Below are 13,762 nucleotides of genomic sequence, written 5' to 3'. Positions count from 1 at the left end.
CGCACCGTTTCTGCACGTACATCTTTTTCTCTGCCTTTGCTCTGTGCAGGAAAAGAAACTTCAAGATTTAGAGGTGGAGCTTGAAACCAGAGCCAAAGAGGTCAAGGCCAGGTTGGCTCAGCTGGATGCTCAGGTGAGGGAGTGGGGGTGGAGGGTCCCCAGGTTGGAGACATGGTTCCCCCAAGAGAGGATGGGCCTTTCTGCCCCTGCGCCCTGTGGCTTGGAGGTGGCCCAGGCTCGTCCCCTCCCTCAGGAGGAGGCTGCCCAGGAGAGGCAGCTGTGGGCCTGAAGAGGCAGTGGCCTCCTCACCTGGCCTCCCTGTCTCCCCTCCCTCTCTTCCCCACCTCCACCTCTGTTCACGGGGTCTCTGCAGGGCCTGGGGCTATTCCACCAGCAGCCCCATGTGGGGAAGCCAGCACCGGATGTCAGGGAGAGGGGCCGGCAGGAGCGGGGAGGACCTCGGTGTGGGGGCCCCGCCGGGCCCTGTCCTGGGGCTTCCCGGCTCCCTGCCTTCGCCCCCTCTTTCTCCAGGTGCCTCTGTCTTTCCCTCTGCCCAGGAAGCCTCAGCCACCCAGCAGCACCTGGACGAGGCCAAGCAGGAGCACACGCACCTGCTCGAGTCGAACCGGCAGCTCCGGAGCACTCTGGGCGAGCTGCGGGCCCTCAAGCGGGAGCTGGAGGCCCAGGTGGGCCAGCTGCAGGCCCAGGCCCGGGTGCTGCAGAAGCGCATCAGGTGGGTGCCCTCTGACCCCGCTGCTCGGCCTGTCTGTCCCAGGCAGGGCTGGAGCCAGGCTCTGCTGCCTGTTGGAGGGGTGAGGGTGTGAGGAGGCGGAGCGGCTGGGGCCCTGGTCTCACTGTTTAAGCCCCGGCGCTGCCTCAGGGGCCTGGCCGGGAGTGAAGGGATGGGGATGGTCTTACTTCCTCTGGGTGGGGCCCCAAGCCCGCCAGGGTCCCGCCAGTGCTCACCCCTGCACCCCCACTGCAGTGGGCTGGAGGCCGAAGCTCAGAGGAGGCAGGAGGCGCTGGAAGGGCTGGCGGCCGAGGCGAGCCGTGCTTCCCCCTCGTGTGAGCCCGACCTCCACATCGAGGACCTGCGGACAGCCCCTGGCACCGTGAGCAGCTCTGCCTTCGCAGGGACAGGATGACTGGGGGGCGTCGGGGGACGGGACCCCAGGAGGGGCGGGGCTCTGCTCCTGTTCTTACTGTTCCCACGTCCGTAGTCGGAGGGTCTCGGTGAACAGTGCACCCCTTCAGCAGGCCGGGGTGTTGGCTCTGGGAGGGTTGCAGGCCTGGAGATTGCGTGCCCTGCTGGCCTGGTCAGCGGGTTTTCCTGTGTCCTCAGAAGCAGACCAAAGAGGAACCCCCTGCTGTCTCCCCGAGCCCCGAGGCCCCCGACTCGTCCTTGGACAGGTGCGTCCATGGCCTGTCCTGTTTGGGGTTAGGCCGGGTGAAGCGAAGTCATGGCAGTCACCTGTGGGCATGGCTCAGGGAAGTCGGTGCCCGCCTGGACTGTGGGCACGGCAGGCTGGCACCTGCTGATGCCTGGGGGAGGGTCAGGCTGACTGGACAATGGGGTTCCTATCCTCGGCAGCCCTGCCCCGCCCCGCCCCGCCCCACTCCGCCCAGCCCACATTCTGCTCAGGGTGCGTGTCTGCCAGGAGCCTGGAGTGGCCCAGAGCAGGCTCTGGAGTCTTTGAGGCCCTCTCACCCCTCCCCCGCCTGTTCCCATCAGCTTCCGGCACTACCTCTCTGCCGAGGGGGCGGCCCTCCGCAGCGCCAAGGCCTTCCTGGTGCGACAGACGCGCTCCATGCGCCGGCGGCAGGCGGCCCTGAAAGCCGCGCAGCAGCACTGGGGCCGCGAGCTGGCGGCTCCGGAGGCGCCCGAGGGCCTGCTGGGCACCGAGGCCCTGGGCGGCGACGTGCACAAGAGCCTGGAGGAGGTCCGAGCCTGGAGGACAGCCTGGGGGGGAGGGCGGCTGGGAGCCGGCTGTGCCCTCCACGGCTCATTGTGGGGACCCACGAGGGCGGATGCCAGTCTGAGGCTCTGGCTGTGGGCGGGGTGGAGATCCTCGTGAGCTGGGCACCGGGTGCAGGACGCTCTGAAGGAACCGCCTGGCCTCCCAGGAACCGCAGGTGATGTGCTAGGGGCAGCGATACCCCGTTTGCTGGGGGAAGAGGGCAGTAAGCGTCTCTGATTTCACGCCCAGCGCCCCCTGGTGACGTACTGTAGCTCAGGTGATCTCAGGGCCCACGGAATGGAGCCGTTCCCTTGGATGAGAATCTAGACCAGGGGTCCGCAACCTTTAAGACTTAAAGAGCCACTTGGACCCGTTTTCGAAGGAAAAAAAAAAACCTCGGAGCCGCAAAACCATTGCGACATAAGTGATACAGCTCCCGCCCCGCCCTGCTATCTGCCCTGCTAGTGTCGGACCTGCTGGGGGCCGCAGCGAAGGTTCAAAAGAGCCGCAGGTTGCCGACCCCTGATCTAGACTGAGAGCTAAGTGAGTTTTCACGGTAACCCAGCGAGCAGAGGGCGAGCTGGGCCCAGTGTCGGTGGGTCTCTCAGGTCCCCCGCCTTGGCTGCAGGAGGCCCGGCACCTGGGGGAGATGCAGTCTGCCATGCGGAGAGGCCGCAGCCTGCTGCAGAGGAAGGAGGAGAAGCTGAGCGAGCTGGAGGCCTCTCTGCGGGCCGCGGTGAGCCCTGGCCGTGCAGCCGGAGGGCTCCGGGTGGGGAACGGCGTGGCTTCAGCTTGGGTTTGGGCTGTTTGTGCTGCGTGGCTCTGAGACCCGGAGCTCCTTGCTGAAGCTTCTTGGGAGAGGATCTGGCCCTGGCCCTTCCCCGGCCGCGGAGCCTGAGGACAGGTGTCCGGGGGCAGATGCCCTGGGAGGGTGGGGAGACCCTGCAGGGCGGGTTTACTGGGGAGACAAAGGGTGGGCATCAGAGTTCTGTTAGCCCCCCTCCCGCCCCCACCGGCGAGGCAGCCGCAGGATGTGCCCCTCCCGGAACCCCGGCCCAAAGAGCCGCCCGGGGAGGGGCGAGGGCCGTCTCCAGCACAAAGCCAGTGGGCAGAGGCGCAGGCGAGGGCCAGCAGAGCTGCTGCTTCTCCCCGCAGGCTCTGGATGGGGACACTCTGAGAGGGCCCCCCACCAAGAAGGTGGTGACCTTTGACCTCAGCGACTCGGAAGACACTAACAGTGGAAGCTCAGACTCCTGTCCCCTGCCTCAGGGTGAGCGGTGGCTGCAGGGAGGAGCGGGAGGGCAGCTGGGGAAGGACCGGCTTCGGCGGAGAGGGAAACTGGCCACCCCTCCTCGGCGCTGTGCGGGCCTCTGGGAGCCGTGTCTGAGCAGGTCCTCGGGGGGTGCTGGGCGAGGAGGAGCCACTCCGGCTCTGGCAGGAGCAGGGCCCTCCCTCCGCCGACACGGTGCCCGCAGGGCCTGGGTCCTCACCTCCTGCCTCTTCCCTTTCAGGCATTCTGCCCGGCCCTGCCTTCCCCCACAAGCTCCGGTGCTTGGACAGCTCCCTGCAGAGCATCAGCAGCCAGCTGCACCAGGTCCTCAGCCTGCTGGGGGTCCTCAGCACCCCGCCGCCGCCGCCTCCACCGCAGCCGCCCCCGCTCCTCACGTCCACCCCGCTCCTCACGTCCACCCCGCCCCCGCCCCCCTCCGTCCGGAGGACCCCCGCCCAGTGGGCCTGGGACCCGGGGCTGGGCCCCCGGCTCTCCTCCTCCGCCTCCGCCACGCAGGCCGTGGATGACTTCCTGGTGGAGAAGTGGCGCAAGTACTTCCCAGGTGAGCTTCCGCGGCCGCCTGCCTGGCTCTGGGCCCAGCCTCCCCTCCTCCTCTGCTTTCTTCCCCTCCCCCCCTCTCAGCTTTGGGTCACTGCTCCGAGGGCTGGCCCCTGGGGAAGCAGCCTGGCTGGGCCAGCACCGGCTCCGTGGGCCCCTGGGGCCGGATGGCTCCTGAGCGCACAGAACAGAGGCTGTCTTCCTCACCATCAGGAGCGCCCGGGAGCTGTGCCTTAGCCGGAGTTTCACGTAAAGCTTTCCTTTAGGCCTATCACCCTCCGAGGTGGTCGTTTGTTTTTTTTAAAATGTGTTTACTGATGTTCAGAGAGAGGGGAAGGGAGAGGGATAGCGAGGTAGAACATCAATGAGAGAGAAACTTGGATGGGCTGCCTCTTGCATGCGCTACGCTGGGAGTCAAGCCTGCAACCCGGGCAGGTGCCCTGACTGGAATGGAGACAAAAGTGGGCTCCACTTCGGAGAGGAAAGGGGCAGGGTGACTCCGTCTCTCACCTGCACTTCCGGCTGCTGCAGGCCTCCCCGGTGGGTCTCTGTGGGGGGGCTGCCTTTTCTGTTGTGAGGAGGCGGAGGTGCTGGGGAGCAGGGGCGGCTGGCCCCTGTCCTGAGCCATTGCTTTCTGCTTCCCAGCTGGGAGCCCCGGCCTCTGCAGCAGCCCTGCCCCCTTGGAGAACAGGCTGGGCTACGTGTCTGCCAGGTAAGACTCCCTGCAGCTCTGGCGCCACCTCTGAGGGGGCAGAGCTCAAGGTCCGGCAGCCCTGGGGTCCGGTGGGCCTGGGTCCCAGCCGCCCCTCCGCACCGCAGAGAGTCCCAGAGGTCATGAGAGGAAGCAGCCCTGGCAGCCCCTGGCACGGCCCTCCGCGGCCCTCCAGCTCAGCCTGGAGCGGGCCTCTGTCTTTGCGAGTAGCATCTGGAGGAGGGGGCGCCCTGTTGGGGAGACACATGGGCCAGCGTTTCTCACAACCTTCTTGCCACGTGTCTCCCACACAGGCCCCAACCATTAGCACACCCACCCCTCTGACCAGTGGGAGGGGACGCTGAGATGGGCCAGGATCTGTGGCGTGGAGCCCACAGTGTGGGTGTCAGGAGTGCCACCTGGTGGAGGCAGTCCCCAGGGCCTCCTGCCAGTGGGCGAGCTGAGTAGCTGCAGCAGCCCCACAGCCGAGCCTGAGGAAGGGGCCTGTGCTCCTGTGCTCCCGAGTCACAGGCCTCCCCTGGCCTCCGGCCTGCCTCCTCCTCCAGGGAGCAGCTCCGCCTCCTGCAGCACCCCCTCTCGCAGGCCCCTGAGGCGGGCAGCGCCGGTCTGCAGGGCATGATCGAGGCTAACCGGCGGTGGCTGGACCGCTACAGGAGTGACCCCACGTTATATCCTTTCAGCCGGCTCTCCAGCCCGGGCCCCTTCCTGCTGTAGCTGGTGCTGAGCTGGGCTGCGGCTGTTAGGGTCCTGGGGGTCCGAGGACTATCTTGTTTGGCTCCCTCCCTTCCTCCCCTGGCCCTTCCTCCCCTGCCCTTCCTCCCCTGCCCTTCCTCCCCTGCCCTTCCTCCCCTGCCCTTCCTCCCCAGGCCCTTCCTCCCCAGGCCCTTCCTCCCCTGCCCTTTCTCCCCTGCCCTTCCTCCCCTGCCCTTCCTCCCCAGGCCCTTCCTCCCCAGGCCCTTCCTCCCCTGCCCTTCCTCCCCTGGCCCTTCCTCCCCTGGCCCTTCCTCCCCTGGCCCTTCCTCCCCTGCCCTTCCTCCCCTGGCCCTTCCTCCCCTGGCCCTTCCTCCCCTGGCCCTTCCTCCCCTGGCCCTTCCTCCCCTGCCCTTCCTCCCCAGGCCCTTCCTCCCCTGCCCTTCCTCCCCAGGCCCTTTCTCCCCTGGCCCTTCCTCCCCTGCCCTTTCTCCCCTGGCCCTTCCTCCCCTGCCCTTCCTCCCCTGCCCTTTCTCCCCTGGCCCTTCCTCCCCTGGCCCTTCCTCTCCTGCCCTTCCTCCCCTGGCCCTTCCTCCCTTCCTTTCTTCCTTCCTCTCCTCCCTTCCTGGCCTCCCTGGTGCTCAGCTGCGCGCAGTTCTCCTTCACCTGGTGGCCAGGCCTCTGTGCTTAGTGCCCACGCCAGCAGCGCCGGGCCTCCTGCAGCTGAGCCTGGATGAGAACAACAGGCTGCAGGTGCACCGCTGCTGAGGCCCAGCGGTGTGGCCCCGCATCTCCCGGCCGAGGAGGGCCTGCCGCTGCCTCGGACGAAGATCTTCGGGGAAGCGGGCTGTGGAGAGGATGGCAGATCTGAGAGCAGTGCGCCCCTGCAGCGACCAGAGCGGACTGCAGGCTGACCGGGACGTCTGAGGCCTGCGAGGACATGGCCCCTTCGGGCATCGCAGGCGCTGATGTCCGAGCCCGGCTCCCTGTGCGGAGGAGAGCCCGCGCCGCCTCTGGGTCCGCAGTGAGACTCCGGTCCTCCATGAGCAGGCCCCGCGTCCCGTCTCCGGTGCCTGCGCCTGGGACGCTGTCTCCAATACCTCAGCGCGTGAGCTCAGGCCGTTTCTTTCTTTTCTCCTCCTTCCTCCCCCCTTTTTTAAACATCCCCTTTTTTGAGTTCTCTGTTTCTCCTTTGACTGTCTCAGGATTGGGCCCAGCCCTGCCGAGGGTGCTGGGGGCACCCCTCCCTCGGCCGCACTGTGCTGTCCCCAGGGCCCTGCCCTTTGCTGGCTCCGCCCGGAGCCCTCCCGTGCTTCTCAGGTCTCAGCACACAGCCCTGACGACAGCTGCCCGGAGAGCTGGCAGGCTCAGGGCCTCTGCCCTTCACCCGGGGGTGTGCCCACGTGTTGTTTCTGTCTCTGTTTTCTACTGTGCCCCCCTGCCCAGCCCGGAGGCTCGGTCTGAGGAGGCGGGGCGGGGCCGATCTGCACAGCCCCTGCACCCTCTCGCCAGCGGCCCCGGGGTCCCCCAACACGTCCTCTGACGTCTGTGTCAGGTGGTTCTCGTCCGGAAAGCTGTGGGGCTGCCCTGGCCTCTAGTGCATGGAGACCGAGCCTCCCTCTCCCTCCTCGGACCTCTGAGTCATGGACTAGGAAACGGAGGCCGATGCTTTTTCTTCACCTGCGGCTCCGCTCCGTCTGCCACACAACAAGCCCGTGTTCCGTGGCTGATCCTACGGGACTGCGTACGCGTCGCCCCTCTCTGTGACAAGCCCGTTTGTGCCTCCATTAAACCTGCTGGCCCATTTCCACACGGCCGCCGTGTGCCTGTGTCCTCCGGGCCTTGCCTCCTCCCTCTTGAGAACAGAGGAAGGAGCCCTGGCCACTGTGGCTCAGTGGGTAGAGCATCAGTTTGTGGACCAAAGGGTCCCGGGTTCGATTCCGGTCAAGGGTATGTACCTTGGTTGCAGGCTCCTCCTTGGAACCTGGTTGGGGCTTGTGCAGGAGGCAACCAATGGATGTGTTTCTCTCACGTCGATGTTTCTCTGTCTTTCCCTCTCTCTTCTGCTCTCTCTAAAAACTAATGGGAAACTATCTTCTGGTGAGGATTAACAACAACAACAACACAACGTTAATGTTCACAGCGTGTCTAGGAAGCCGACGTGATCACAACACACTGGTGATGCGGGGATTGCCATCTTCGTTCCTAGGGGCGAGGAAATCGAGGCTCTGGCCCCTTTAAGTGCGGGGTCCTGGAGCAAGTAGCTGAGCTCCCTACCAGGCAGATCCTGCCCCGCCCTGTGCCCTGGCGCCCCTGGCCCCTGCTGCGGCCTTGGGAGGTGCTGACCGTCACCGCTCCCTTCCTCCTCCTGTCCCACCCCCTTGGGAGTCCAAGCAGGCAGTTGGGGGGCACCCCCTGCAGGGGTGTGAACACCCACACGGCACCGCTCCTGGGTCTGCAGCAGCAGCGTGAGGTGGCCCTGTGCCGCGGGTTTGCACAGGAAAACCAGCCTCAAGGCGAGCATGCGCACTGACCCAGCTCCTGTGGGCCCGGGCCGCTCGCTCTGGAGGAGGGAGGAAGGAAGAGGGAGCCTTCCGGGGCACCTGGCTGCCAGTGCTGTTCGTGTTGCCTCCTTTTACCCGACAAGGTGGGCGTTGTTTTATATTATAGATGAGGAAACAGGCTCAGAGAGGGTAAATGGCCACAGCTCAGCGTCACTCAGGCCCGTGTGTCTCCGAGAGCCAGGTTCCAGCCACCGCACTCCCGCCCCTACCTCAGCCACTCCGTCTTCCCCTCGCCTTCTGGGGTGAAGACGGGTCCCAGGAGGGAGGTGGCTTCCAGCTGAGTAAGCACACACACACACACACACACACACACACACCCGGCCAAGGTTTACAGGCCTTTTTCAGGCCTCCCAGACACCCCCCCCAGGGCTTTCCCTCGCTGCCTGGGAGCCTTGAGCCTGTGCTGACGCTCAGCGCCCACTGGTCTGACCAGAGGCCCGGGAGCACCGAGCTGTCCGAGTGAGCGTGTGGCAGGGGCGGCGGAGCCGGGAGCTGGTTCGGAAACTTCCAGGCCGAGTCTGAGAAACGTTTTCAAGGACATTGGTTTTGAATAAACTGCATGTTCACAGGCTCGGTGCTCAGATGGGGCAGAAGCCGCTCCGTCCAGGCCATCCCGTGCCTCCTGGACGGTCACAAAGGGATCAGCCCCTCCTGGAGACAGGGAGAGCAGGCTGCTCCTCCCGCTGCAGGAGGGCCGAGTCCTGACCCCGGAGCAGAGGCTCCCCAGAGCCCTTAGAGAGCCGTGGACTGCTTTCTCCCGGGAGCAGCACTCCCTCAGATAAGGCCCACCCCACCCCTCAGCTGCCGGAAGCGCCCACACAGGACGGCACTCTGGCCTTAGGACACCTCCTGGCTCTGTGACCCAAGCGAGCGCCCTTCCTGGTCCAAAGCTCGGCCTGAATCCATGTCCAGGGATGAGGCAGGGGCTCCTCAGCTTCAGGGAGGGTTCTGCTGTGTGGGGAGTACCCTCATTCAGAGCCTGAGACAGGGCTGGGCTGGGGAGGGGTACTGGGAGAGGGGGGTACTGGGTGGGGAGGGTGCTGTGGGGGGAGGTGTGCTGGACTGGGAGGGGTGCCAGGCTAGGGAGGGGTGCCCAGGCAGGAAGGGGTTCTGGGAGGGGGAAGGGTACTGGGTGGGAGAGGTACTGGATGGGAGGGGTGTTGGGTGGGAGGGGTGCTGGGCAGTGGAGGGGTACTGGGTGGGAGGGGTACTGGATGGGAGGGGTGTTGGGTGGGAAGGGTGCTGGGCAGTGAAGGGGTACTGGGTGGGAGGGGTGTTGGGTGGGAGGGGTGCTGGGCAGTGGAGGGGTACTGGGTGGGAGGGGTACTGGGTGGGAAGGGTGTTGGGTGGGAGGAGTGCTGGGTGGGGCTGTCAGTCCCACGCCAGCTCTCTCAGTGGCGATGGGAAGTGTGGCTGTCACAATGTCCTGATGGTTGGAAGCCTGGTGGGTGCCTCAGTTCCTGGCGTCTCCAATCCACATGCCTGCACTTCCGCCGAGGCTGCTACCCAGCAGGTGTCCACAGAGGCCCCGGGAGGGCAGTGCATCATGGAGAAGAGGGTGCCTGCTGGGGGGTGGGGTGTGGAACAGCATGGTGAGTCCACTTGTGGGCTAGAAGCAGGAGGCAGGAAACAGGCAAGGGCTCCTGCCTCATTCTCTGCCTCGATGCGCACGTCTGTCCAGCGGGTTAGCAGCGGCTTATAAAGCGGTGTGAGGGTTACAGAGTTCTCCATGCGCGTCCTCAGGACCGCTCAGCACCGCGTGAGGGAGCCGTGCCACAGAGGGCAGCGTGTTTTTCCTGACCTTCTCCCCTGTGAGAGGAGCTGACACTGTTCACGGTGAGACCGGCACCAGAGACCCCGTGGCCACAGGCTGACAGCGCGCACACCAAGGCGTCTCCCTGAGCCTGTGGTTCCTCCAAAGGCAACAGGGAGCCTGGGGTCAGGTCCTGGGAGCCCTGCTCTGGTTTTGCCCGACGAGTTGCAGGGGACGTGGGGCTTAGCCACCGGGAAGTTGATTGTGACGGAGAAGGAGACGGGCTCCCAGCACCCGGCCTTGGACTCGGCAGACCAGGTTCCAACCTGCAGGCCTGAGCAGTCATCCCATCAGTGGCTTTGCTTGTGTGCAGAGCCGAGGTGCTGGTGCAGTCAGACCGGGAGCTTGGGGTCCTCAAACAAGGGTTTTGCTGGCCCTGGAGCCCGGACTGCCCATGCGCAGTCACAGCCTCAGTAGCTGGGGGCTGGCTCCTGGCCCCTCGGACAGGAAGGGCTGGTGAGAAGTGGAACCCAGCAAGGCTTGCTCAGGGAGGCGGGTGGGCAGGGCTACTGCCCCAGAGCAAAGCCTGCAGCCCTTTTGGCCGGGAAACGTGGGGATGATTCAGTTAAGTCAAGACCACAAAGAGCCTCAGAGGCCTTGGAGCTGCTGCTGCTCCCAGGCAGGGACACAGATTTGTAGCCCCATTTAGAGCCGAATAAAGCACTCAGCCACCTGCCTGGGGAGCCTGACCAGAGCCCACAGGCTGCACAGCCCTCCGACAGCCCTGCCTCCAGTGGCACTGGATCAGAGACTATCTTCCCGTCTTCAGGTGTCAAGTTTATGGTGTGTGTGTGCGTGACAGAGAGAGAAAGAGAGAGAGAAACAGAGAGAGAGAGAGAGAGAGAGAGAGAGGCCTCCATGACCAGGATATTCAGTGCACACTCTTGCGTAATTGGTTCCCCAAACAATGAGCCACGCAGGCCCTGGGTGCTGTCCTGCTGTCCTGCCAGGGCAGGGAAGATACTTCCCAGCCCCACCCAGGCCTGACCATCCAGGAAGGCTGATGGAGAATTCTGCCAGCCACGGAGCTCATCCTAGGGCCTCATGGGGGCAGCAAGCCAAGCCAGCAGCCTGTTCTCAGCCGGTGGCACACCCCGCATCTGATCTCGGGGCTCAAACAGTTGCCTTGCCCCAGATAGACTCTTAACAGTGGACCCCGTCTGCCCAAGGACACTACCAGCAGACACATCCCGAGACCCAGGCTAAGCTGATGAGTGAAACGCTCCCAATGCAAACCTGCAAAGTCTGGGAGAGGTGACCACTTAAATGTATAGATACCAACTAAGGAATTAGGATCTCTCTCTCTCTCTCTCTCTCTCTCTCTCTCTCTCTCTCTCTTTCTCTCCTCTCTCTCTCTCCTCTCTCTCTCCTCTCTTTTATCTTCTCTCTCTTTCTCACCGCCCCATACACATACGCATACATCATAAACATCACAACCCTAAAGAAAACTAATCTCTAAAAATTGACCCTAAAGAAACAGAGTTCTACAATTTTTAAAAGAAGTTTATTGAGGTAAAAGAATATATAGATTAAATAAAATTCGGAAAACACTGCATGAACAAAACAAAGAAATAGAAACCATTGAAACACCCCCCACAAAACCTGAAAAATATAATAATTAAATTGAAGAATTCAAGAGAGCTTCAAGAACAGATTCAATCATGCAGAAGAAAGAATCAGTGACCTGAAAGGACATTTGAAATTATCCAGTCAGAGGAGCAAAAAGAAAATAATGAAAAAGAGTGCAGAAAACCTATGGAACTAATGGGACACAATTAAAAAATTATTTTTAGAAAATTTTATTGAGTTATAGAGAAAATGGGGTAAAGGAGGAGAAACATCAATTGGTTCTTCCACTTATTTATGCATTCACTGGTTGCTTCTTGTATGTGCTCTGACGGGATGGGATCTGCAGCCTTGGCAAATTGGAACGAATCTAAAATCAACTGAGCTACCTGGCCAGGCCCCCCCCAAATATTCGCGATGGGAATTTCAGAAGGAGAAGTGACACAGGACATAACACTAAGTATATTTAAAGCAATAATAGCTGAAAAATCCCCAAACTTGGGAAGAGAAATACACATCTAGATTCAAGAGGCCCCCAAATTCCCAAATAGATTGAACCTGAATAGGGCCACACCAACACACATTATAATTAAATTGTTAAAAGTCAAAGACAACGAATTTTAACACTTTTAAAAATGTTTTTATTGATTTTCAGAGAAAGAAAGGGAGAGAAAGGTAGAAACATTAGTGATGAGAGAGACTCATGGACCATCTGACTGCTGCACTTCCCATACTGGGGATCGAGCCCACAACCTGCGCCTGCGCCCTGACTGGGAATTGAACCATGGATTCAATTGAATTCATGGGTTGATGCTCAACCACTGAGCCACACTAGCCGGGCAAGACAGAAAGAACCTAAAAAGCAGCAAGAGAAGAAGATGAGTTACAAACAAAGGAACCCCCATAGACTTCCTAACACACTTTTCAGGCCAGAAGTGAATGGGAGAGCTTATTTGAAAGATCAAAAGAATAAAACAATCAAGAATGCTAGAAATGAAGGAGGGATAAATAAAAGCAGAGGGAATTATAAGAAATGCTAAGGGAGTTTTTTGAGGGGCAATAGAAGGATGCTGATTAATATAAGAAGGCAGTGCAATACTCACTGGTAATGGTAAATATGTAGTCAGATTCTGTAATATGGTGATGGTGCATAATTTACTTACAAGTCTAGTTTAAAATACAAACATGGTAAAAATAGCCATACTATAATAATATGTTAGTTATAAAAATACATCAGTTGAACATCAATAACCTAAAATGTGAGGGGGAGAAGTAAAAATGTAAGGCTTAGGATTTCTATCAAAGTTAAATTATTACTTTCAAAGAAGGTGTTATAATTTTAAGTTATTTTTGTAAGCCTTATAAACACAAGGAAACACAAGGAAAGACTTGTGGTAATTACACAAATTACATAAAGAAGTCAAGCACACTGATGTCACAAGACATCAAAGCAAACAGTGATAGCAGGTTCAGAACCAAGGAGAAATGGGTTTACAGAATAACCAGAAAACAATGAACAAATGGCAATAGTAAGTCCTCACTTAACAATAATTAGTTTATATGTAAAAAGGTTAAATTCTCTAATCCAAATGGCCAAAACACAAAACTACACAAAAAGCACAAGATCCAACAATATGCTGCCTGCAAGAGACTCACATTAGCCTTACAGACACACACAGACTGAGAGTGAAGGGATGAAAAAGCTATTTCAAGCAAATAGTAAGCAACAAAAAGGGAGTGCATTGAAAACAACACAATACTTAGGAATACACTGAGCTAAGAAGGTGAAAGATCTCCACTCTGAAAACTATAAGACGTTAATGAAAAAAATGGAAGGAGACACTGTAAATGGAAAGGTGTTTTGTGTTTGTGGATTGAGAGAATTAATATTGTTAAAACATCAATACTACCCAAAGGTATCGAAGATTCAATGCAATTCCTATCAGAATTCCATATAAAATTTATATGTTCACTAGTCTCAGCCAGTGGCACACCTCTCACCTGACCTCAGGACAACCCTGAGATAAACTTCTTTAAAAAAATTGTAGAAATCCATTTCTCTAGAGTCAATTACTAGAGATTTATTAGTTTTCTTTGGGGTGTCGTAGATCCTAAGAACTCTCATTATAAGGAAGAAAATTCTCTTTTCGCATTTTCCATATGAGATGATGGAACTACAAAACTCCCAAATAGCCAAAGAAATCCTGAGGAAGAACAATCAGGAAGCTATCACACATTCTGATTTCAATTGACCCTAAAAGGTAAGGTAATCAAAAGAGCAGGTCAGTGGCATAAAAACACAATGCGATCAATGGAACAGAATTAAGAGCCCAGAAAGAAACCCAAGCATATATAGCCAACTAATACTTGACAAGGGAGCCAAGAATAATGGGGAAAAGACAGTCTCTTCAATAAATGTGCAGGTAAAACTGGATATTCACACGTAAAGGGGCAAAACCAGGCCCCTATCTTACACCACTCACAACAATTAACTCCAAAGGATTAAAGGCTTAAATGTAAGACCTGACCCATGAAATCCTAGAAGAAAACATAGAAAAAACCCAACTTCTTGACATGGGTTTTGGTAATGAGTTTTTGGTATGACACCTAAAGCATAAGCAGCAGCAAAAC

The 13,762-nt window shown here is 59.1% G+C and overlaps 1 protein-coding gene across 1 annotated transcript in view; it reads left to right on the top strand.

Annotated features, from left to right (window-relative positions):
- Positions 1-6,993, top strand: part of CEP164 (centrosomal protein 164) — a 56,778-nt gene extending 49,785 nt beyond the window's left edge. Inside the window, exons 21-31 of the mRNA XM_084895557.1 lie at positions 50-133; positions 558-733; positions 986-1,112; positions 1,343-1,410; positions 1,733-1,940; positions 2,587-2,694; positions 3,114-3,228; positions 3,470-3,790; positions 4,432-4,498; positions 5,044-5,166; positions 5,866-6,993. Coding sequence (XP_084751683.1) covers positions 50-133; positions 558-733; positions 986-1,112; positions 1,343-1,410; positions 1,733-1,940; positions 2,587-2,694; positions 3,114-3,228; positions 3,470-3,790; positions 4,432-4,498; positions 5,044-5,166; positions 5,866-5,956 — 1,488 coding nt within the window. The 3' untranslated portion in view covers positions 5,957-6,993. The remainder of the gene's footprint in view (positions 1-49; positions 134-557; positions 734-985; positions 1,113-1,342; positions 1,411-1,732; positions 1,941-2,586; positions 2,695-3,113; positions 3,229-3,469; positions 3,791-4,431; positions 4,499-5,043; positions 5,167-5,865) is intronic.
- The last annotated feature ends 6,769 nt before the right edge of the window (positions 6,994-13,762 follow it).

Source organism: Pipistrellus hanaki (assembly GCF_964339955.1).
Source record: "Pipistrellus hanaki genome assembly, chromosome: 9".
Lineage (NCBI taxonomy): Eukaryota > Metazoa > Chordata > Mammalia > Chiroptera > Vespertilionidae > Pipistrellus > Pipistrellus hanaki.
Note: the sequence above shows the minus strand (reverse complement) of the source record. Positions and strands in the feature narration are given on the sequence as shown.